The sequence below is a fragment of the Beauveria bassiana genome (assembly GCF_000280675.1).
Source record: "Beauveria bassiana ARSEF 2860 unplaced genomic scaffold BBA_S00017, whole genome shotgun sequence".
Lineage (NCBI taxonomy): Eukaryota > Fungi > Ascomycota > Sordariomycetes > Hypocreales > Cordycipitaceae > Beauveria > Beauveria bassiana.
In genome coordinates, this window is record NW_007930852.1 from 544790 (window position 1) to 567934 (window position 23145).

At 52.5% G+C, this 23145-nt stretch overlaps 8 protein-coding genes across 8 annotated transcripts; 5 read left to right on the forward strand and 3 right to left on the reverse strand.

Annotated features, from left to right (window-relative positions):
* Positions 1 to 1463: 1463 nt before the first annotated feature.
* Positions 1464 to 3085, forward strand: BBA_06175 (amine oxidase; the record flags this gene model as incomplete). The annotated part of the gene is made up of 2 exons (XM_008601272.1): positions 1464 to 1689; positions 1752 to 3085. 2 exons carry the CDS (start codon positions 1464 to 1466, stop codon positions 3083 to 3085), a joined length of 1560 nt encoding a protein of 519 aa, XP_008599494.1.
* A 296-nt stretch (positions 3086 to 3381) lies between these two features.
* On the forward strand, positions 3382 to 4410 carry BBA_06176 (cytochrome c oxidase assembly protein CtaG/Cox11; the record flags this gene model as incomplete). The annotated part of the gene is made up of 4 exons (XM_008601273.1): positions 3382 to 3611; positions 3701 to 3770; positions 3840 to 4290; positions 4361 to 4410. The coding sequence occupies 4 exons, from the start codon at positions 3382 to 3384 to the stop codon at positions 4408 to 4410; spliced, it is 801 nt and encodes a 266-aa protein (XP_008599495.1).
* A 611-nt stretch (positions 4411 to 5021) lies between these two features.
* On the forward strand, positions 5022 to 5582 carry BBA_06177 (putative ribosomal protein L26; the record flags this gene model as incomplete). Its single annotated transcript, XM_008601274.1, has 3 exons — positions 5022 to 5040; positions 5110 to 5222; positions 5304 to 5582. 3 exons carry the CDS (start codon positions 5022 to 5024, stop codon positions 5580 to 5582), a joined length of 411 nt encoding a protein of 136 aa, XP_008599496.1.
* A 1168-nt stretch (positions 5583 to 6750) lies between these two features.
* Positions 6751 to 9373, reverse strand: BBA_06178 (uncharacterized protein; the record flags this gene model as incomplete). Its single annotated transcript, XM_008601275.1, has 3 exons — positions 6751 to 7078; positions 7132 to 9205; positions 9262 to 9373. 3 exons carry the CDS (start codon positions 9371 to 9373, stop codon positions 6751 to 6753), a joined length of 2514 nt encoding a protein of 837 aa, XP_008599497.1.
* A 2957-nt stretch (positions 9374 to 12330) lies between these two features.
* BBA_06179 (galactose-proton symport) lies at positions 12331 to 13369 on the forward strand (the record flags this gene model as incomplete). The annotated part of the gene is made up of 3 exons (XM_008601276.1): positions 12331 to 12591; positions 12752 to 12820; positions 12944 to 13369. The coding sequence occupies 3 exons, from the start codon at positions 12331 to 12333 to the stop codon at positions 13367 to 13369; spliced, it is 756 nt and encodes a 251-aa protein (XP_008599498.1).
* Positions 13370 to 13892: 523 nt separating this feature from the next.
* BBA_06180 (uncharacterized protein) lies at positions 13893 to 15782 on the reverse strand (the record flags this gene model as incomplete). Its single annotated transcript, XM_008601277.1, has 1 exon — positions 13893 to 15782. The coding sequence occupies one exon, from the start codon at positions 15780 to 15782 to the stop codon at positions 13893 to 13895; it is 1890 nt and encodes a 629-aa protein (XP_008599499.1).
* A 1087-nt stretch (positions 15783 to 16869) lies between these two features.
* BBA_06181 (ubiquitin conjugating enzyme, putative) lies at positions 16870 to 20671 on the forward strand (the record flags this gene model as incomplete). The annotated part of the gene is made up of 3 exons (XM_008601278.1): positions 16870 to 17029; positions 17088 to 19327; positions 19466 to 20671. The coding sequence occupies 3 exons, from the start codon at positions 16870 to 16872 to the stop codon at positions 20669 to 20671; spliced, it is 3606 nt and encodes a 1201-aa protein (XP_008599500.1).
* A 910-nt stretch (positions 20672 to 21581) lies between these two features.
* On the reverse strand, positions 21582 to 22950 carry BBA_06182 (ribose-phosphate diphosphokinase; the record flags this gene model as incomplete). Its single annotated transcript, XM_008601279.1, has 2 exons — positions 21582 to 21962; positions 22015 to 22950. 2 exons carry the CDS (start codon positions 22948 to 22950, stop codon positions 21582 to 21584), a joined length of 1317 nt encoding a protein of 438 aa, XP_008599501.1.
* Between the last annotated feature and the right edge of the window lie 195 nt (positions 22951 to 23145).

Genomic DNA, 23145 nt, shown 5'->3' on the forward strand with positions numbered 1-23145 from the left:
CTCGAAGCAGGAGGTTACAGCAGTCGTTCCAGTTGATTGCGGCCTAGCCACTCCGCTGTAGCTCCTCTGTTGCCTTGGCCAGAGCGGGTCCTTCAGCCACATTGAAAGTTCGTCCACACGTGATGGAATTGAGTGGCACCCTGCCAAAAAAAAAAAAAATTATGGAGTTCCTCAATGCCTCAGAATTTTTGTCTTTTCTCTTCTTTTCTTCTCAAAGTTGATCACCCGGCGAATGAAGATAATAGGCTTGACGTGCTGACATTTACTTGTCAAACTGGCGTCAAGTTGATATAAGCCGGGGAGAAGGATCGCAGGAGAAATTCTGCACGACGCTTCTAAGAATTGGTGATTCGAACCGACGTTTCCCGATCCCGTTGAGTGCTCGACATTTCAGCAATTGCGATGTTTTTCCATTGTTGTTCGAATGGAAGAGAAGATGCGAAGGGAATTCCTCGATACTCCCTACCGTAATACTCGGGCAAAGCACGAGGTCTTTGTAGAAAGGTCGTGCGTGGCCGCTTTAAAACACCATCCGAAGCCGGCCTGTTTTTTGACAGCGCATCTCAGCAACTCTTTTCCGCTCGATCCAGCCTTTTGCGCTAAGGCACCCGTTTCGGGAAGCGCTTTGAGCACAGGCATGCACAGCCCGATCAAGTGAGCCCCTTCATCGTCAGCTTACTGGTTGTTGAGTGTTGGGGTTGGACCCTCTCTCCTCACGGAGTCACCCGCTGTTACCTACCTGAGGCTACGCATACAAGTGCCCGAATGACCCAAACAAAGCCTCCACAAGGTTTCCCTCAACCTTTCCCAGGACGTGCTCGTTGCTAGGCTGGGCGCTGCTGGTAGCCGCATTACGTCGACGACGGCGTCGCAGAGATAAAACCGGAGGACCTCGCTGGTCGCAGGTTTGCCGTTACCATTGCCATTCCCGGACGAGCTACCCTACCTTCTCTTTGATTTTTGGCCAGTTTTGCCGTTGTGACCTTGTTTCAATTTTTTTGTACAATTTCTCCGTCGCGCCGCATCATCTCCAGCTCACCTTCCACTTCATTCTGTCTGCTACTCCTACGCTCCGTCACCAATGCCCTCAGCATTCTCCTCCCGCCCAATGGGAGACTCAAACCACATGTACGTTTTGACCCGCATCGTCATGCATATTATACCACGCCAGAAACGCTTGCGGCGACGCACTCGCAGCTCGGCCTAGCTAGCCATGACCATCCTCTTGCTTTTTATTGCCTCGGATGCCCTGTTGCCATCGCTCCTCTTTTTGCTACAGACGGGACACGCCACAGCGGCTTGCAGATCGAGCTCAACAAAGGCGTACCTCTGCTAGGCTATAGCTCGTCATCGAGACACTCTCTCCGCCTTCACCACTCTGCCACAGCCTTCCATTGCTTCGCCTAATTGCCCATTAATTACCATTTCCTCATCGTGATTTGCACACCCTGCCTTTTCTCACCATGAGCGCGCCGGTTAACCGGTTCAATAGAAAGAGAGTCGCCATCGTCGGCAGCGGCTGCTCTGGCATCGCCGCCTTGTGGGCGCTCAACCGTACATATCACGATGTCCACCTGTACGAGGCGGCCGATCGCCTCGGCGGCCACACAAACACTGTGCAATGGAGCGCCGGAAAGTTCAAGACGGCCGTTGACACTGGCTTCATCGTTTTAAACACAGCCACGTACCGTGAGTTTCGCCGTCGCAGTTCATCTTTCGATGTTCCCCAGCGCTAAAAAAGCATGTGACAGCCAATTTCATCAACTTTCTCAGCAAGGTCGGAGTAGAGACGGAACCGACAGACATGACCTTTGGCGTCTCGCGCGACCACGGCGCCTTTGAATGGGCTGGCACAAGTCTCAGCGCCGTCTTTGCCCAGCGACGGCGTATCTTCTCCCCTCGCATGTGGCGCATGATTTTCGATTTTGTCCGCTTCAACCAGTTTGCACTCGATCTCCTCATCGACGGCGACCAAGACGCATTTGACGGTCGCAGCAGGTACTCCGCCAAGCGCGTGGACCCAAACGAGACTATTGGCGCCTACCTGACCCGCGAAGGCTACTCTGACGCATTTCGCGACGACTACCTGCTTCCCATGGCCGCGGCCGTCTGGAGTACCGGTCCGGACAAGTGCGGCCTTGACTTTCCCGCCATTGCGCTCGTCCGATTCATGTGGAACCATCATCTGCTATCAACCGTCTCCGCGCGACCCGAATGGCTGACCATCAAGGAGGGCGCGCAAGCATACATTCAAGCCGTCATGAGAGGCTTTCCGCCAAATCACCTGCACCTCAATACGGCCGTGCGGCAAATCAACAACAGCGCCGACGGCCGCGTACTGTTGAGCCTGGAAGATGGCAACACCGAAGTATTCGACCACGTCATCCTCGCGACCCACGGCGACCAAGCGCTTGCGCTTCTCGGACCCTCCGCCACTGAGAAGGAACGTGCCGTTCTCTCATGCTTCCAGACGTCCCAGAACGAGGCCGTGCTGCACTCTGATACTAATTTTATGCCGCGCAATACCCGTGCGTGGGCCGCCTGGAACTACCTGACCCTATCCTCGCCCTCGACCGGCAAGGCCAATATTGACAAGGTCTCTCTCACCTATAACATGAACATTCTGCAGCACATCCCGCAAGATCCCTTTGGCGACGTCCTCGTCACCCTGAACCCGCTCCAGCGTCCGCGCCAGTCGACTGTCCAGGGCCGTTTCTTTTACTCACATCCGTTATACACGCCCGGCGCCTTCCGTGCGCAGAGGGAGCTCCCGCAAATCCAGAACAAGCGCGGCATCAGCTATGTCGGCGCCTGGACTAACTATGGCTTCCACGAGGACGGCTTCAGCAGCGGCCTGGCCGTCGCGCAGAACCATCTCGGCGCCAAGCTGCCCTTTGAGTTCAAGGACTCGACGTACAGCAGAGGCAGAAAGCCGCAGCTCGGCTTGACGGACTACATTCTGCGATTCTTCATTCTGCTCATCCAGCTCTTCATTGTATTGACTTTTGACCGATTCTCCGCTGTGCGCAAAAGACGGAGCGTGCTAAACGGCACGCCCAAGGCCTACCGGAAGAAGCTCAACTAAAGCGCCCCATCTCGTCTCCAGCTCTAGTATTTTGTGTAATAGCATTAGCGTGATATTTTTTCCCTGCATTCATATTTGGTTTATCTGCGTAATAGGAATTACCTGCCCATCTCTCTGACAATTGGCAATTTCCAATTTGAAATCCCGAGCTTCTCCGGACGCAAGCCTAGGTATAAACGTCGGGCCATGACCCACTAAAAATTGATTGCTCAACCTCAACAGCGGTTTTGCCTCAAGCTGTCGGTTGCCCATCTCTTGACCTCACACGACAATTGCCCAATTTCTTTAGCGCCGCCATGAATCACCCTCGGCAGCTGGCGCAGTCCGTAGCGCAGGCAGGTTCCTCGCCATGGGCCTGCTTCTTCTGTCAGAATGCCCGTCAGCAGACACGGCGCCTTGACACGTCGAGCCTTCGCCGCAAGCTTTCCAGCACGACAGCCCGCCGGGCGCAGCCTCAGCAGCACGACAACACACTGTCGATGGAGCGAATTCGCGCGCACTACAAGAAAAAGAACCGGACCGTCATGTATGGAAATCGGAGCCTAGCTCGTGCCACCCAGATGCGGTCCATTGGACGCCGGGATACGATGGCCTGAGGCTAACAGACGGGACCAGGAACTACACCATGAGCGCGATATTGGGCACCGTGGCCCTGTCATACGGCTCAGTGCCGCTGTACAAGATGGTACGAAAGATTCCGTCTGGTTTGTCTAGGACCGCACGAGGACGCAACGCGCTGACATTTTTTTACCAGATCTGCTCGCAAACCGGCTGGGGCGGGCAGCCGATCCGCGTCCACGGCGGCCCGGGCTCCGCCGAGCAGGACATTTCCGCGCGCGTCGTGCCCGTGACGACGGCCAAGCGAATCCGCGTCACCTTTAACGCCTCCGTGTCCGATGTGCTGCCGTGGAAGTTTGTACCGCAGCAGCGCGAGGTGCGGGTGCTGCCCGGCGAGACGGCGCTCGCCTTCTACACGGCCACGAACCATGGCGACAAGGACATCATCGGCGTCGCGACGTACAGCGTGACGCCGGCGCAGTGCGCGCCGTACTTTAGCAAGATTCAGTGCTTCTGCTTCGAGGAGCAGCGGCTCAACGCGGGCGAGACGGTCGACATGCCCGTCTTCTTCTACCTCGACCCGGACCTGCTCAATGACCTCAACATGAAGGGCGTCGAGACGGTGACGCTCAATTACACCTTTTTTAGTATGTTTTCCCCAGAATTTTGCGCCGCACGTTCCCTGTAAAAGGATGCGAATGCTAATACGTGCTGCAGAGGCCCGCTACGACGACAATGGTAGATTCACTCCTCCTGCCACACTGTAAAATAGACGAAGCGACATGTTTCATCACTTGTATCATAACCTTTCATCCCCCGCACATAGAATATCTGTAAAAACAAAAGCAAAAGAATGTTTTCCCGTAAAGCCTAGGATGATGTGCAGGCACCTGGACAGTGTGGCGTGATGTGACAGCCTTTTCTGTAGCTTGCAAGGCCTACAACTTCCCCAAAACACTTAGAATCACGATTGGAATGACATGAAAACCCACCTACATTCTCCATAGTCTTTTCGGGCCATGACAGTGCTGATTTTTGTCTCGATGTACTTTTCACCCAGCATTGTTGCTGACATAATCATAGTCCATTGTCCAAGAAACGAGGCTTGCTGGAAGTCCAGCCCAGCTGCAACGATGCTGCGCTGCTCCACAGGAACCAGAATCCAAACCCCCAGTCTCACAAAAATACCCTCCGAATCACGTGTGTCCCACACATTCGTCTAAATTTCGCCCACAGCTGCCCACCCACACAACCACAGCAAAAAGATTTCGGTGCCAGTTTGCTATGACCTTTGCTCTTCCCTTTTTTTCCTACCCCATCACCCAACGCCGACAACTTCTCCCACGCCGAAAACTTCTTTTTCGACAATACCGACAAAATGGTCAAGGTCAACACCAGTCAGTTCAACCCATCTTACCGGATAAAACAGTCATTGGAAGCCATGCGCTGACTTTGCCAAACTACAGACATCTCGGCTTCCCGCCGCAAGAGCCGCGCCGCTCACTTCAAGGCTCCCTCCAGCGAGCGCCGTGTCATCATGAGCGCTCCCCTCTCCAAGGAGCTCCGCGAAAAGTACAATGTACGTCTCTTTTGCCTCTTCCTCTCTGGCTCCGGCTTTCCACCTTTTGAGTTGTCCTTCTGACAGACCTCCCCCCTACAGGTTCGCTCCATCCCCATCCGCAAGGACGACGAGGTCACCATTGTCCGCGGCTCCAACAAGGGCTCCGAGGGCAAGGTCACCTCCGTCTACCGCCTCAAATACGTCATCCACATCGAGCGCGTCACCCGCGACAAGGCCTCTGGCCAGTCGGTTCCCCTGGGCATTCACCCCTCCAACGTCGTCATCACCAAGCTCAAGCTCGACAAGGACCGTGAGGACATCCTGGCCCGCTCCAAGCGCGGCCGCGAGCTCGCTGCCACCAACAAGGTCACTGCTTAGGCGTTTCTGCTTCCGCAACGACTGAAACAAAACAAAAAATTTCAATGACACGTTTCTATTGGTGGAAACGAATCAACCAATTTGAATCACCAAACGGGATGAACGACAAAAATTAAGGGAAATGGGCATGATACTCCGGCGTTTTAATGTTTTGCGATAGGAATTTCCCTCTTTCTCTTTTCTCGAGAGAAGATGAGGAACCCAGCAGGGTAGATGAATTGAGATTTTCATGGTTCTCAATGGCCATTTCACATTATTCTGTGAAGTGCTCCATGGGAGGCGTTTCCCGAAGTCTGTCCTGCTCCTCGTCCGATTCATTGCTGAGCGTGACACATTTTTCCCTTTCGGCGAGTCTTGGCTAAGGACGCTCGCGCCAGAAAACAACTCCCCTGCGTAGACGTAGTTTTTTCCGTCTCCGTAGACCGTTGCCTCCGGGCAACCCATTCACCGCTAGAATATCTCCGCGTTGACCTGTTTTTATTCATGGTCTTCGAGGTATACGACTGGCGAAGAGGAAACAAAGTAGCTGGTCACTTACTATCATCGACCCCTACTTCTGGCCCGAAGATTTTCATCGAGAGTAATGTTTATGACTATGGAAATTTGATGGCGAGAAACATAGTAGCCAATCGTAGTACTCGTTTCTTGGTCAGCATGTTTCACCAACGGCTTCAGCATGTTTCACCAACGGCTTCAGCATGTCACAACGGTGAACAAGTGCTGGCAACCGATTAGAACCTAATTCATCAATTAAAACTAGCACCTGTTGCTTCATCTAATAGAATGCTCCATTGCCTAACGCATATGTTGGCCAATGTCAAAAGACGACCCCATAACTATGATCCTCCAATCCGCGGCCGCATAGATACTCTCAAAATGCACGCAAGCCACGAGATGGCAAAGTTGGGCTCGCGGCATTGCTGCAAATACCACCATACTCGCCCAAAATAAGAGGCTTCGGACTCCACTGGCATATCTATATTGTTGCAATCTTCAGTTGCAGCCCAAGAACCAGCCCGAGGATGAAAAAGCAAAGTGGTGCAAACTTTGGACAGCTAACTCTGATGCGATGCTATTCATACAAGTGTTGTAAGTATGGCTGGTGTAATTCATGCCCAAGCTAAAACTTTTTGATTTGGTGAAGTTGAATCTGATCATAACGGCGTAATTACTGCGACAATATTCCCTGCGGGTTAAATTTGTGAAGGCTGCCTTGGCGGATTGATTCATTGTCTGTCGGTGGCATGTTCTCGGTTTGTACAGGTTCTGTCGTTTTGAGCTGTATCAAATCGCCACCTTCAATGATCTTGGCAACAGGAGAACGTGCAGACGTAGAAGAGTTTGCCATGGTCGGAGCTAAATATGCTGCTGCATGGCCTCGGTATTGTGGAAGAACACCCTGTGCTGTCGCGGATGAAATCGTGCTAGGAACGAGCTGCCCGCTGGACTTTCCCTTGTTGAGCATGCTCTGCCAGAGTTCATTGCGGGTTTTGGTCCTATGACATGATTAATGTTGAATCAGCAAAGAGGGAAAGAGTATGTGCCGCACCCGGTCGAGGCTGCTGGTCTGCGACCTTTGAAGAGAATGTTTCGACCATCTTCGCCTTCCTCAGAATCCGAGTTGAGTTTTGAAGAGACAGTGGCAGTAGTAACTGACGGCTCTATGGTCTTGTGAGCGTCTTCATACTGCTGACCGATTTTGGCAGTGCAGGATGCACCGCGCTCTATGATTGAGCTGCCACAGCTTGAGTTCCGGGCCAACATCTCGGATTGTGTTGTCTGGCCGAGGGCGCCGCGCGGAACTCGCTGCCTTGGTCTGCCCAAAGACCGAAATGGATCATAAACAGATGCATGAGCACTTCGTGGACCGTCGCTTTCTGACTGAATGTCCGCTGATGAATCATTCGAATCTGGCAGCCGATCTCTTGTAGGGGAGGGCGGATAAAAGTCTTTGCCATCAAACTTGGGAAGACCACGCTGTAGGTGATGCGGAGCTTTACCCCAATACATGTGGCGTGCACGAAGCTCATCGTCAGTGAGATCTCGAACATAATGATAGCCACTCTCCCGCGCCTTGTCTTGGTTGCTTCCCGTGGGTATCATGCCAATGAGATATGGAACCTCTGGCTTGCGCGATTGGAATAATGAAGATCGACCGGAGCCGTCATTCTGCGGCTGAAAGGGGGGTGCAAGAGCCGCATGGACTGGTAGCGTGGAAGCTTTTTTGGTAGGTTCTGCGGCATTACCCAGCCTTTTTGGGGCAAAAAGACTGACCGACTTGGTGGAATTGATGCCTTGGTGGGTTTGAAAATAATCACGGTCTTTCTCTCGCCATGGCTTCTGTCCAAAGGTGCTTGCGACATCCGGAAGAGAGGTTGGAATTGGGTGGGCAGCCGCAGATACCTCCTCAACAGAAGAATTTGCGACTGCAGCTGAAACTGAGGATGCTGAAGAGTTTTCCTTGGACTTTGGATAATAGGTTTCTTCGAAGCTTTTTTGGTTCTGGAGGTTCTTCTCGAACTGCTCAACTTGCTGACGAACCATGTGTGCCTGATACTCCATCCACTTCTCATCAATTTGATGTTTGTTGTATAGAAGCTGATCTTCCAGATATTTCAAAGACCCCTTGAGAACATCAATCTGCTTCTTGGTGATTTCACTTGGTCGAATTGACGAAATGGGAGGATTTGGCAACGAGGCTGTAGTTTGCGTCGCTGGTGATGTCGCCGTCGCAGTGATTGGCTTAGCAGTCTCGGCAGCAGACTTTTCTGACTTGGGGGCAACAAGTGCAGGTATAGAAGCCGGAGCTGAGGTTGGAGCAGAAGTAGCGGGCTGTAGAGCTGCTGGTACCGCAACAGACCCAACCATCGACGGGTGAGGAAAGCCAGAAAATGCAGGCATGCCATAGGCAAAAAGGGATGGATTGTGAGGCATAGTCCACTGGCCATTGAAGTAAAAGTTTCGGCTACCATCCGTAGGAGTAGAGGGTTGGTGTACAGAAGAATCTGTTCCCTCTTGGCGATCATCGACACCATCCTGCTGGTGTCGTGAGCTATCTTTGTCGCCGGGTTTTGCAAATGCTGTTTGCGGCATAGATGCGGGCAGACAAAAAGTGTTATAGATCTGCCATGGGAACATGGGGTACGCCGATCCGTGCATGGCAGGAGCATATCCTGGATAGATGGGAGGGAAAGCACCGAAGGGGTACTGGGTACCATTTGCTACCGCAATATCGGCTGCTTCCCGCTCCAATGGGCGCGCGGGGAAAAGGATGCCAGACGAAGACTTTTCCTTTGTCCACTTACCAGTGGGAGACGATGAGGCCCTAGTATTTGGAACAATCCGACCACCTGCTGTCACTCTGACATGAGTGGGTGAGACTACAGCCTTGTAAAAGCGTTGAAAGCCTTCGTCTTTCTGTGCTACGAGACCTGGCGGCGCTGAAATGGGCTGCGCCTCACCGCATTCTTGTTCTGTTCGACCGCGATATCTCCACTCTGAATCGGTGCCATCAAGCTGTTGAACGGGCGCGGAAATGCCATTGACAACAGTGGCCACCTTTTCAGTCTCTTCCTCCGGGATCAAAGGTAAGGGTCGATTGACGGGGAAGCGGAGAATGTCTTCTGCAACTCATTGTGTTAGCAGGCTGTGGCAACTAAGCACAGCAACACGGACGCACCGATAGAGATATCTTTTTGAAGTTTCTGACAGAGATCATCGTATATCTCTTTTGTGGCCGGAACAGCTTTCATTCGAAGCAGATCCTGCGCAGAGTATGTGACTGGGGCCATTTTGGTACTGAGAAAGGCGAAAAACAGGTATGAACGATGGTTCTCTTTCGAATACCAGACAAACAGGGTCGGATAACCTCGAGAAGATCCAGTAGAACGGATGTTGGCACGGATAAAGGTCAGGATGGGGGCAATCTGCGTCCAAAGTCTGGATCCGTCAGTAATTTTCTGGGCCTCCAATTGTGACTGAAGAAAATATGGCAAGTCGGTGCAAGGCGAAAGGTGATGCAGAAATGTCAAAGTGCCAGCCAACCGAATTGTGACTTGAATGCAACGGTGATGATTATGAAGCAATAAATATTTGATGAGAAGCGCCGTCGAGGGTCCCAAAGTCTGGTCCTCATTCTGGAGCACCGACAGCCAGCGAAGTAATCGCTTCGACTTTTTCGAACGCGTCAGGGTCATGCCGAGCCGTGGTGAGAAATATTGATAACGTTTCTGAAATAATGCTAATCGAAGCTTTCCTCCATTTTAGAGAGTTGGCAAAGATATGTAAAGAAAAGCCAGTGCAATTGTTGAAACAAGAACGGGAGATCGAGACGACAAGCTGCTCAAGCGAGGCTGGTAGGCGAGACAATGTCGACGGCGGCAACGAGAATGTTGGGAGATGGGAGTGGCTCAGTGGAGATTAGATCAAGAGGCAAACTGGAGTTGACTTGGCAACAAGCTGGCAGAAGGCGAGGCTTGAGGGGATGACGAGTGCGTGAGGGGTGGTGAAGACAAAGTGAAAAGATGTCAAACTTACCCAACAGTTGCCAGCGAGAGCAATTCGCGACCGCACGTGTATGCATACAAAGATCAGTCAAAGTGGCGAAGTAGAAACGGTCGTTGTGAGAAATCGAGATAGGAAATTGTGGCAGACGGAGTGATGGGTGAGAGCGGTTGAAGATGTCGAAGGAAGACAAGATGGTCAAGAGAAACAAGACGAGACGAGGTGACCGAGGGCAGAGTACAGAACGGTTGTATTTAGGAAGGAGCCTGTCGATATGGTAGCTACCTCTGTCAGCAAGCTCCGCCGGTGAGGCTGGAAAGAGCTTTCTTCCGGCTCGTAGGAAGCGTGTAAGCCACTAGAGAGTACCATGACAAACGCAAGTGTGATGCTTAAATTGTGTATCTGCATAGAAGAATATCTCAAAGAAGAAAGCGAAGAGTGATAACCATTAAATTTCCTGATCTGAAAAGTCGAAGTCTTTACTTTTTCATGGCAAATGCGGCTACCGAGTCTGGTCTCGCAGCTGCGAGGCAGTTGGCTGCCAGCTGTCAGGAAAGTGCCCAAGGCAACAGTCAAATTTGCACATACCTCGGGCAACACCTTTTGCGATGAACATCAACGCGAAACCATCTTGCATGTCGTTACTTGGCCATGGCCCAAGCTTCTCATTTTGCTGATGGTTTTGGGTTCTCCGGTTTTGGCCGCGGCGGATCTGGTTTCGGTCGAGGCGAGTTGCCTGCAGTATTTCCAGCTGCAAACGCAAGACAATCTCCTGCAAGACAATATCTTGCAAGACCGCGCGAGCTAACCATTTTGTTTACTAGTGCGGATGCGACCGTTGCAAGGCAGCGCTTTGCGAGAAACAACGGACGTGCTGAGCGTTTTATATATTACACGTTGGTGCAGTATCCCCCGCCATTCAGAGGCGCACCCGAAACTTGCAATGTGCTCAGGCGAGCGATGTCTGACTTGCAAGCCACCTTGCCACCCTCCTTCCAGTGCTCAGACGCCTTCGTTTCGAACATGGGTTTATCATTGCCTCCGCCGCGGCGGGCCGCCTCCACACAACTCCCTTGTCGAATGAGCAACTGCGCCTGTTATTCAGACTGTCTCAGAGAGTGCAGAATCGGGAAGTCAACGGAGGCTGGTGGACCTCTGGTACACTGGAAATCATGCGCACAGACAATGGATGCATGGCACCAAGCCGGCAGCCCCAACGGTAGGGCCGTGATGTGATTTGTGTAACTCGCGACCGGAGCTGACGTCTTGTTTATGCAAACCAGTCCACGCGCCGCGGTACATGCAGGCAATCATCACATACAGAGTCTGATGACCATGTTGCTCTTTCGGTAGTCTCGTACGACGCCGTCCTATCTTGAGTTATGCTTCTAAAGACTGCGCACGCGGGTGAGTAGCTACCCGATACCGATGGCGCATACGTGTGTACGCGGGCATATTGCTATGTTTGAGTAGGAACATGACCCGAAAGGGTTGAACTATACGCGCAATGATTGGTTAGTCTCTATTTTGGTGTCACTGCCCTGGCCGGGAGGCGAGAGTCTAATAAGTCTAATAAAAGTTACCAACTCGCCGAATTCCCATGTTGGTGTGGAGTCAACACGACAGCCGTTGGCACATGCACGAAGCACGTTCTTGATCGGGGCCAATCTTCATCCGGTACGCCACGGCCTGAATTGCATACCAGCTTTGTCTGCAGTAAAATGCAAGGCTACAAGATCGCCCTTTCCAGCTGCGTCTGAGTGCTGGTTCCATGTACCTGCCCCAACGGAGCCGAGCGGAGCCTTTGAGTAGGTCGGGGTGGCATGAAATGATGCATTCCAGCCACTGAGCTGGAAATCGAGCTCGTTGTACGCGTTTTATTTGACCGGCTGTTGATGGCCTCGGCTACTAGGTCATCATCTCCACCGGCTGTTGAGCCCGTTGATCCATATGCTCCCCTCACTGGGGAAACCTAGTTCAATTGGATGACGGCTGTTAGGAACGGTCCGGAAAATTGACGCAAAGTTTATTTAGGGCTTTTGATTCCCAGCTACTACAATTCCTCGACCTTGCATCTACATCAACTTGCATAACAAAAATCCCGACCTTCACGACATTCTACCGGATTAAGTCGGCACCCAAACAGGCAGTCTATCGACAACTCACGCCACACCAATTGATCTGAAACGATACCTTGTCACATTGGTGAACCTCGCTGCATATTCTTACCAAGCAACGCATCATCATGGCTCCCCTAACTCCTCACTGGCAGCAGCCCTCCCACCCCGACATTCAAGAAGTCGTCATCGTTAACGAGACCGAATTCACTACTAAGAGCCTCTCGCGCGTTGCTCTTCCACCTTTTGCCCTCTTTGCGCGCCTCGACTTTCCGCCATGCACGGAAGCCGCGGAGCCAACGTATGCTACGGTGCAAATGGGACGCAATAGGCATCTCAATCTCAACAGTGATCTGCTGTACATTAACCACTCTTGTGAACCGTCCCTTGTCAGTGAATGCCCGCTCCCGGTTGCTAGCGTCGACAGTTCCCCCGCATTGGAGTTGATGCACGTGGAGAAGGGGACGCGCTCAGAAGTTGAAGAAAGGCGTTGTATTACACCCAATGCGAAGTAGAAATGCCAGGTTAACGAAAAGCGAAACGACCTAGATTTTTGACACTGGTAACAAGATTATCATTGCTGGACCCAACGGCCTCCAACCTGGCGATGAACTTACTGTTAGTTACCCCGCTATACCCCCCCTCCCCCCGGATGTCCCTGTCATACACACCACATGAGGGTGAACAAAGATAAGAACAAGGGTAAAAAGGTTCTAACTGTCAATTCGCGTCGCTGCAAAGTTCTTCTACCCCTCTACGGAATGGGAAATGGCGCAGCCCTTCCAGTGTCTCTGCGGCACACCCACCTGCCGGGGCACCATTGACGGCGCCAAGAAGATGACGTCGGCCCAGCTCGACGGCCTCTGGCTGGCCAAGCACATTCGTGAGCTGCGCGCCGAGCAAGCCAGCGGCTCTCTGCCCGCAACCCCAGCCTCTTCCTCCGACCCGACGGCATATGCCCTGCAACAAGCTATTGACCAGGCAGAGAAAGTGGTCGAGGCTGCGCGCTCCGCCCTCTTGTCGTATACCAGCACTGCTACCGGCAGCAACAAGTTCCTCAGCAATAGCGCCGACGATGTGAAAGGCAATGGCGCGGGTCGGCGCGCCGGCCCGACCTCGCGCGAACTGAGCGGGGAAATGGGCGGCGACACGGCGATTCGCGTGTAAGCTGGGGGAAGACATGCACCTTGATAGTTTGGGGGGAGGGGAAGAACCAAGTTTCATGTTTTGGCGTTCTTTTTTCTTTTTCGCTACAGGTGGAACATGGGGGTGCCCCCTTGTTTTGGTGGTGTGATGACGGCAAGATTTGAGCCCCGCGTCATTCAACTGGTGTGCCTCTTGCAAATGAAAGACAGAAAGAAAGAGGAGAAAGAAAAGATGAGAAAGACGGCAGCAGGAAAACGTTTATACATTCTGAATACTCAAGGCTGAGAATTCAACATCTCACGCATTTTATAGAAGACTTTTTGAGCTCGAAAATGATACAAAAACTTTGATTGGATTTGTGCAAAAGCAAGATGCTAAATCGCTATATACTCAAATAACAACATATTCAAAAGAAGAAGAAAAAAGGGGGTGGGGGCCAGAAGAGGAAAAGAAGAAAGGTTTAGAGGCCGTGTTGTAGAAATACAAATCGTCGTTGAAAATGCCTAGAATGTGCCGCGCCAACCAGAGTCCGATTCATGTGCGGTTAGTCTCGTGCCTTGGCCTTTCTCTCCGCTTCCTTGCGCTGGTTCCCGCGCGTCACATTCATGCCGGGCGTCCACCCAGCGTCGCTGATGAGGCGCTGCTTTCCCGTGTACTTGGCCCCATCCTCCCACTGCTTGCGCTCGAGCGTGCGGCGGTCGTGGGTGGCGCGCGCGAACCGCCAAGCTTCCGTGTCGGCCATGTGCCAGGCCTCGAGCGAGGCGCGGCGGCGCGTGTCGGTGGTGGCGCGCGGCAGGGCCACGACGTCCTTGGCGCGTTCGAGGACAACGAGCTCTCGCTCCCTGTCCAGCTCGGTGGTGGCCTTGGGCCCAAAGGCGAGGTCGGGGCGATCCTTGTCGTTGATGTGATCCGAGGGCACTGGGCTCTCGGAGCGGCCGTCGTCAATAATCTTTTGCGGAATGGAAAAGCCAAAGTACCAGTCAAGCTCGGTGGGAAACGGATCCTCGACGGTGAACCAGAGTGAGCGCGTATCGGCGGTGTCGCCCGACACGGCCTTTTTGAATTGCAGGACTTGCGAGTACCGGGATCGGTGGCTGCCCACCAAGCCCTCGGTCACGGAAGACAACCAACTGTCGCGCACATCCTCATGGATGATGGTTGCGTTGAAGCCGTTCTGCATGTTGGCCAGAGCGGTGCGTGTCCATGGATGGGGAACCATACCAATGGTAAATACGTTGCTTTCGTTCATGAATGTCTTTGGAGTATTGATAACTAACGGCGTTGTAGCGCCGCAAGGACCGCATTTAGGTATGTTGGGAGGACACGAGCCGGCAAGAGGTGTTGGCGGACACGATGCCAGAGCGTTGGCTAGATCTGTCGCATTGCGTACCATGGTATTCATATGTTCGGGAAACGGCTTGATGACATCGATACCCAATGCGAAAGAGTTTTGCCAGGAAGACTGTAGATGCGCATTGATAAGCTCGTTGCGTAATGAACCGAATCGGTGCTTGTTCTTATCGAGGACAAGCTTGGGGTACTTTTTGGCGATTGTGGTGGCATTGTAAAAAGCCAGCACAGGCGGAGTCTCTTGCTCCCGTATTACATCGGCAGTCAGAATGTCTAGCAGAGAGCTGGCAGAGTCAAGGTTGGCCGAGTCCATCGCTGTCCGAACGGCAGCATGCACCTGTTCTCTGGAGCCCCAGAACAGCGCGCTGGACATGTTGCCCGCCCTGGACAAGATGTTGTATTGGCCGCGGCGAAGAGAGGGCAGAAATTCGTAGTCGGTGCCCATTGGGAATAGTACAGGCTGGGAAAGCAGGCCTCCGTCCATTGTATCCCATGCGAGCCAGCGCAACAGTTCGTTCTTTAGCTCGCCCCTGACATTCAAGGTTTCGAGCTTCGAATAGAGGGGATTGCTCTTTGCCTCATCTGGGCCGAGAATCAATGGTCTGAAACCGCGCGCCCACCAGGCACGTCGCCACATGAGCAGCAGCTCAGTGTCTGTATCATTTTCGGCGGCGGATGTTTTATCAAGCGCATCGTAGTAGCAGTATATTGGTTGGCGAATCTCCAGAATCGGTAGGAGCACTCTGCTATTGTCAATTGTTCTTTCACTAGAAAAGACCTGAGACAGAGCCCGAGGGTCTGTGAGCCACGACGATCTTGCATATGCATCGTCGCTCTGACGGGGCGGCGGTTGCGATAGAGGGGTGACTGGCTGTTGCGCGTTCTTGGCGGCTGCGTCGGGAACTCGGGGTTCTGTTGACGTCTTTCGCTCGGGGTGGGACAGGCTCGGGGACGACGGCACCGCGGAAGTAAGAAGAGTGACGAAAAGAAAAGAAGAAACAGAGACAGCGACCAGAAGGATAGTCAAGCGTCGGGTTGTTAAACGAGGCATTGGGAAGCCAGAGTAGGGCAATTGTCGAAGCATGGTGATGGCGGGGCGGCGAGGCTACAACAAGGCTAGGGCTTGAGGCGCGTGATTGAGAAGCGTCGGAATTCAGCAGGCGACAGATTTGGGGGACTGCATTACTCGAGGATACGACAATTCCATGACGGCAAAGAGCAGACGCAGAGCAAAAGCGCCCCAGAGTGGTAGGTTGTGACGAGCTGATGCGAGTATTTGGTTGGGATTGGTTATGCAAGCAAGGGGAGAGGAACCCGGCGGCTAACCGAATTCCGCCTGCTATGTTCAGGCAAGATAACTTGGTACCTGTCGGAGTAGGGTCTCCGTTAGACCAGTGATTCCCACAAAATTCGTCTCTGATATGACATGGGTATTTAGGATTTCTGGAATTCTGACTGCACTGATAGCTGCAAGAAGATGTAATAAAAATCGTACAGAGGTTCTTGGAAAGGCACTCGCGCTATCTAAAGCTGGCTCCCCGCGTTTGGTGGGCGGAACAGGGGGTGCGCGCCCCAGCTCAACCCGCTGCATTGTCACATTTTTATGCGCCCACCGCATAAGATCAAATAGCAACCAAAAGTTGGACGATGCCATCGGGCCTTTAGTTAGTGGTGATGAATACGTAGATACCTTTGGGAATTTCTGCTCGTGGCTGGGCTGGGCTGGGGTAGACTGGAATGCTAGGTACGGACTGCCCATCTTGAAGCCTCAAAGCTACCTGGATCTGATTTCGTTTGTCAAGTAGGTATTCGAGATGTTACACAGCCAACCTCTACCTACATCCTGAAAGATTGAAGCAAAAAACCTGATTTGGCGCTTCTACGGATACTGGCTGCCTGTTTGTTTGCACAACTACCTGCCACCTGCCACCTGCCACCTCCTACTAGGTTAATGCAAGTTAATCCTCGTTGGCCCCCAGTCACTGCTACCAGGCAGCCGTCAATACAAGCGTCCGCCCGCTTAGCCGTTGCCTTTTGTCTCCCTTGCAGCTGCATGGTTCCGGCCGTATATTTTGTCAAACGGCCATGGCTGAGTTGCTCCCTGCACCCACTCTACAATCTTGACTTTCAAGCCTGCCACAGCTGGCTTATATGGTTACTACGCGCCCAAGATGCCACCTCTGCGCTTCAACCAAGACTTGCTCGAGGCCCAGAGCAAGCAAATCAGCAGAGTCTCTGATCTAGTCCGAGGCGATGACTCGGGCGCTCTCAAATTCACCTATCGTCATGACAGTCTTTCGGAGCCCGTCACTGTTCACATGATTGCCCATGGTAGGTGCACTCAGCCAACCCCTCACTAACGTTGTCGCTCTGCTGACGATACCTCTAGACTGCATGGCTTACCCCCAGAATTCTGCTTTTATTGCATTTTCTGAATTTGAACACGCCAGGTATGACCTCACTCTGTGTCTCGACGCTGTTTGTCAGAAGAGAGAATGGTCCAGCATTGAAGAAGCCGTCCGCGCAATTTCGGAAGCAATCACCTCCATGATCGACAAGCGCAGCGACTGTGTCTCAAATAATTCAGAGAGCCCATCTTGGGATTGCGGAAGCGAATATGAGGAGCTGGACTCTGTAGAGATCTCCAGCACCGATGGCGACCGTCCACTCGCGCCCGATCAGTACGACCATGACACCCAGCCGCTTGATGCCCAGAAATTGGCCAGTCTGAGAAGTGCTCTGCGAAAGGCCCAAAATTCAGGGATAACTGTCGGGATATACCCTGAGACGCGCAGCAACTTACCCCAAATTATCTCCCTTTCTGCACCAGCAGCATGCCTCGGCGTCGCCGCAGGCATCTTAGAAGCCTGGGGTTTGAAGGAGACAGACAACTTGATTCTACTTATAAAATTCGGCACATTATACCCGGACATAGCCGAAATTTGTAACTTTTCAAGCCGGCAAACCGTCTTGCAGTTTCGGTTTGGAAAATGTTTGGGTGAGAAACCTTCGCTGGCCTCTGTTCAGTCCGCCTACCGCGATCCGAGTTCTTCCAAAAAAGACGAGATCAAAGTTGACGTCGACAACAACGCCTCATTCCCCTTCGAGCTTACCAACATGTCCACTGTAATTGACAGCTTACTGAACTCGGGCTTCTCGAGCCTATTAGGAGCCAGAAGGCGCTATAAGCTTTCCTGGCCCTCTGCACAACTGCTCGTATCGAAGCTAGAGCTACAAGATGCGGTTCACATGCCTTCTGCGGAGGACATCAACATCGAGGCTCCGGCTATGCAGGCTGACAGTCCCTCCTGGCAGAGTCTCAACGGACCTTTATCTCAGGACGGTGCACTGGACGACTCGGAGTCGTTCAGCCTCCCTCTCGTCGCCATGCAGTTCGCCCTTCACCGGTTGGCAAACTGCACGCGCTACTGCATGGTATGTAACGCATGTTTGAATCGAAGCTATGCAGCCTTGAAGCCATACGTCTGTTCTAGGTCACTTTGCATGTTTCAATACTTGTCACTTGGACTTGGATCAAGTATCGAGTACGAAATCATCAATGCTCCCTGCGTCGTCGACATGCTGATTTGCTTTCTCTACGCCGCACTGACACATCATACCACCCGTGAGCTCCCAGACGGCCTCAACATAAAAACAGCCTACGTTGACGAATCATGGGCCCGGGAGTCCTACGTTGCTGCGATGGCAGACATGGAGGCCATGACAATCCGTGATATCGACTATTCAACACGGCTGGATAGAAGCATAGAGCAGCGCACTAGGGAGACTTTTCGAGTAGGCGAACGTATTCTGATTGTCCATCGGGAGTCTGACCCGCTACCTGGCTCTAACACGGACTTGGTTGTAAAATCATGGTGTCGGCTGATAGCATCAGTCGGTGGACAGTGGACTTTTGAGCGCTATCACTTCGTTGAGTCAAGATGTTTTCGAGATCATCACTGGGCAAACTCTACTGAAAATGCACTCGTCGGAAAATGGCGGCGAGTGCAGTTATTTGGTTACTGGCAAGATGTGGACGACTTGGAACATTTCCGGAGAGTCTCCGCATGGCTACACATTCTCGAAGGAATGCCCTCGGTCCACGACATGCGTGATTATTTGATGGCCCAGCCTGGAAGACGACTAGCGATGTGGAACCGCCTCAACGCCTCCGAGCTCGCAGTAGTGAACTGGACAGTGGCCTCGAATCGATCGTTGATTGTGCAAGACGATGCTGTTCCACCTGAAGACTTGCCGGAAATGCACCTTCAGAAGGCCTGGAACAAGATTGAGACATCGAATGCCCTAAAGATCGGCTCTAGCAAGATAAGAGGATCGTATGAACAGCGGCGGTGGATGCAGTTTCGATTTCTTCAAGGCTCGCCCGAGATGGAGCAAAAGTTTGAGCACAAGACAAGCCAGTTGCTCGAGACGACACAGACGCCTACAATATTCGCCTGGCATGGAAGCCACTTGAAGAATTGGCACAGCATCATTCGATCGGGGTTAGACTTTGCCAAGGTTGAAAATGGCCGGGCTTGCGGCCACGGAGTCTACTTTAGCAATGACATGTTGACAAGCCTCCGCTACAGCGGAAACTTGTTGGAGCGAACAGACGTACCCAGTCAAGTGAGTATATTTGTCTTTATTCGTCTTTATTCCTCTAAAATGCTCCACATCATTTCATTTCCCTCATATCTCTTAGCTCTCCTTTGCCCTAACTAACTCACAAACGCATTTCGTGGCGAGAACTAACGTGAAAAATAGACGTTTAACTGGCCGAAATCCGCCCTTCATATTGACTCCGCTATTGCGGTATGCGAACTCATCAACTTACCGGAAGAATTCGTCAATACATGTCCGCATTATGTCGTGGATAAGTTAGACTGGATCCAGTGTCGTTATTTGCTGGTGTCGGTCAATCCATCAGCAGACGCGATTGCATTTCCGTCATACCAGCCACTGAAAGACGAGATACATGCGTATGTGTTACAAGATTCAACACATCCCATCACAGCTGGCGACAAGGCTGTCGAAATACCCATCACGGCCATTCCATTTGATCGGCGCGCTGTACAGATTAAATGGTCGCCACAATTTTCGACTTGCATGGCAGAGGCACCTCTAGCGGAAAGCCAAATGCCATTGAATTGCAACTACGAGACGGACGATGTGGCGCTATATCTTGGTGTTGATGGGTCTGACGACGACTTAAATCCCGCCAGGATAAAGCGACGAGGCTCATCAGAGTCTTCCTGCAGCTCGCAGTACTTTAGGAAACGAGCAAAGAGCATTACAGAGTCATCCGCCACGAAGGGCCAGGTAGTACTCGATGAGCCGCGTAATGCCCATAGCTTTGACCCAGAAGGTCTCAAGATGGAATCGCTCCGCCTCATCGAGCCCCCAATCTGGGCGTCCACATCAAAGCAGGCCGTTCGCCGACTGACGATGGATCTAAAGGACTTGCACCGCCGGCAAACCATGGCGTCTGACTTTTCCTCGGGGTATTACGTGCACACGGATAAGAGCTATAACATGTTTCAGTGGATTGTGGAGCTGTTTAATTTTGAAGAGATGCTCCCGCTCGCCCGCGACATGCGCGCGTTTGGTTGCGCAAGCATCGTCATGGAGTTTCGATTCGGTCCCAACTACCCCATGTCGCCGCCCTTCGTACGCGTCATACGCCCGCAGTTTTTGCCCTTCGCCGAAGGCGGCGGGGGTCACGTCACCGTCGGCGGCGCCGTCTGCCTCGAGCTCCTGACGAGCTCGGGCTGGAACCCGGCCATACACATTGAGAATGTCATACTGCAGATTCGCGCCGCCATCAGCGACACGGACCCGCCCGCACGCATCCAAGAAAGCTGCGTCGGCATTGACTATGGAATTCACGAGGCCGTCATGGCGTTTAAAAGGCTCGCAAGAGCGCACGGCTGGCCGGTGCCCGAGGACTTTGATCAGACTGCGGCTCTGTGAAGGAGTAGAGATGGCGAGTGATTTTGTGCTCTCGGGCCGAAACTAGCTTGATGGGGAGAGATGGCAGCATTGCTGAATTCTGGGCGATTCTGTAACGAGGCGTTTCTACTTTTTTCACAAAATGACGTTTTACAAGTCGTTTCTCCATGTCATTAGCAAACGAAACGATAGCGACCCAAAAGTGTTACAAAGACTAGCTCATAGTCACTTTTTAGTTAGTCGAGCACAATTATAAATACCATTTTCAATATTTGAATTTTATTAATATATTATTGTTTTTATCATTTTGTACTTTGCATTATGAATAGCTTCATTCTGCATGATGATTGTGACCTATATTGCAAACTACACTCCAAGTCGTGTGGCCGTCTACATGCTAGACTAGACGGCCTCCTCAAGGAAGCGTCCCGCTCAACAATGAAAATCGCGCAGCATAACGGTACAGCAACCTTTCACGCCTACGCGTTTCCATGCCGCTGGCGCAATCGCAGGTTCTGAGTGACGGAGTCTGAGTATATAGGCTTTACGAATCTCTAGTTGCGCCAAGGTGGGTGGGCGTCCTGTGTATGCAAGGAAATCTCTTTGTATATCTCGCAAAGAACGACGAAGAAGATGTGATAAAGATACTGCGTGAAAAAGCCCAGAAGAGACTGCAAAAGTCGGATAGAAACCTTCACTTTCACTTGATACTTTCATTACTGACGCTCAACCGTCACGCCATCCCCTTTTTTTTGGTCTCAAATCTTGTCTCGTAAGACTTGGGCTGATGTCATGTTTCAAACAAACCTCGCGGGAACTGCCGCGCGTAACGTAAAAGTCGTAAACTTTCTGATTGAGGATTGACAGAAGGAAAACGAAGACAATAATGCTGCACCTTGGTTGATAACAAAATCGGCTCGATATGGTGCGTTTAGTCGTGCTGGAATAAAACGCTGATGGACTCGCCGTGGTGGACACGGCGAATAGCTTCGGCGAACACGGCGCTAATGTCCAATACCTCGAGCTTAGGGCAGAGACGGCAGTGCTCAGATTGAGGCACCGAGTTGGTGACGAGAATCTTGTCAATGGCCGAGGCGTTGATGCGCGCAATGGCATCGCCGCTGAAGACACCGTGGGTCAGCAAGGCATATACCTTGACGGCGCCTTCGCGCTTGAGCAGCTTGGCAGCGCGAGTGATGGTATTGGCCGTGTCACCAAGATCGTCAACCAGGATACAAATGCGGTTGGCAACGTCTCCAACCAGCATCATGCTGGCGTTGCGTTGCTCGGTGAACTTGATCGGTCGGCGTTCCTAGGGTGGAGTGTGAGTTTTGATCGCGGCAAGTAGCGGCGGTTCATGTTACCTTGTGAATGAGGGCAAAGTCCATGTCGAGACTGTCGGCAATGGCGGTGGCACGCTTGGCACCGCCGGCATCCGGGGAGACGACCACGGCCTCCTTATAGCCGGGTATGTGCTGGCGGATGTAATTTTGCAGTAGGGGCTTTCCGTAAAGGTTGTCGACAGGTATATCGAAGAACCCCTGATATTGAGGATCGTGGAGATCCATGGTGATGATGTGATCAGCGCCAGCGCAGGTAAGCAGGTCGGCGACAAGCGTACCAGCCTGGGCAACCCATTGCTTATACCCGGGCTTGGCGTGAAAAGACGGGACATTGCTAGGCTTCTCGTAGTCATGGGTGGTGAAACTACGCTGCGAGGAGACGGAGCCCTCGGCGGTGTGTCCGCGGGCATGGGAGGTCAAGCTGGCAGCGCTGTCGGCGCGCTTGGAGGGGGTGAAGCTGTCCACGTTATCAGGCTTTTCCTGCGAGATGCTGTTCTTGGCAAGCTTCTCGGCAAGGCTGTGAACGCCATTATTGAGGCCGCTGCTCTTGGGACCTCCCGGTCGCGGTGTAGCAGGCACGCTCTCGAACGTGTAGTCCTGCTTAGGGCCATTCTCGTGGGAGCGCGAGAGAGGGGCACCGGCCTTGTTGTAGGGCCAGTCAGGCTGGCGAGAGTAGGGAAACAGAGGCACGACGGCAGTGACACGTTTAGCGGAACCAGTTTTGCAAGCTGAGATCATTATGCAGAGGTCAATGAGGTTGTCATTGACGTTGCCGGAACCGGACTGGACGATGTAGACATCCTTGCCACGAACCGAGTCCTGAATCTCGCAGCGGCTTTCACCACCCGAGAATTTGCTGAGAACACGATTGCCTGGCGGTATGCAGAGAATATTGCCAATGTTATCGGTGAGCTCGGGGTGGGAGTTGCCGCCAAGTAGGACGATGTTGCGGACCATGGCTCTGAAGGGCGGAATCGGCCGGCGAGTCGTCTGTCGATCGCTCGTTGATGTAACAAGGCACTAGAAAAATTGACGAATGAAGCCCAAGGGCTTTCAGTCAATGCTCCTCTTTTCCCAATTGAAAAGAAAAGAAGAAGAATGCGGGGTGATATCCGCGCAACGTCCAGTGGCGAGCAACTTCGCTATGCCGAG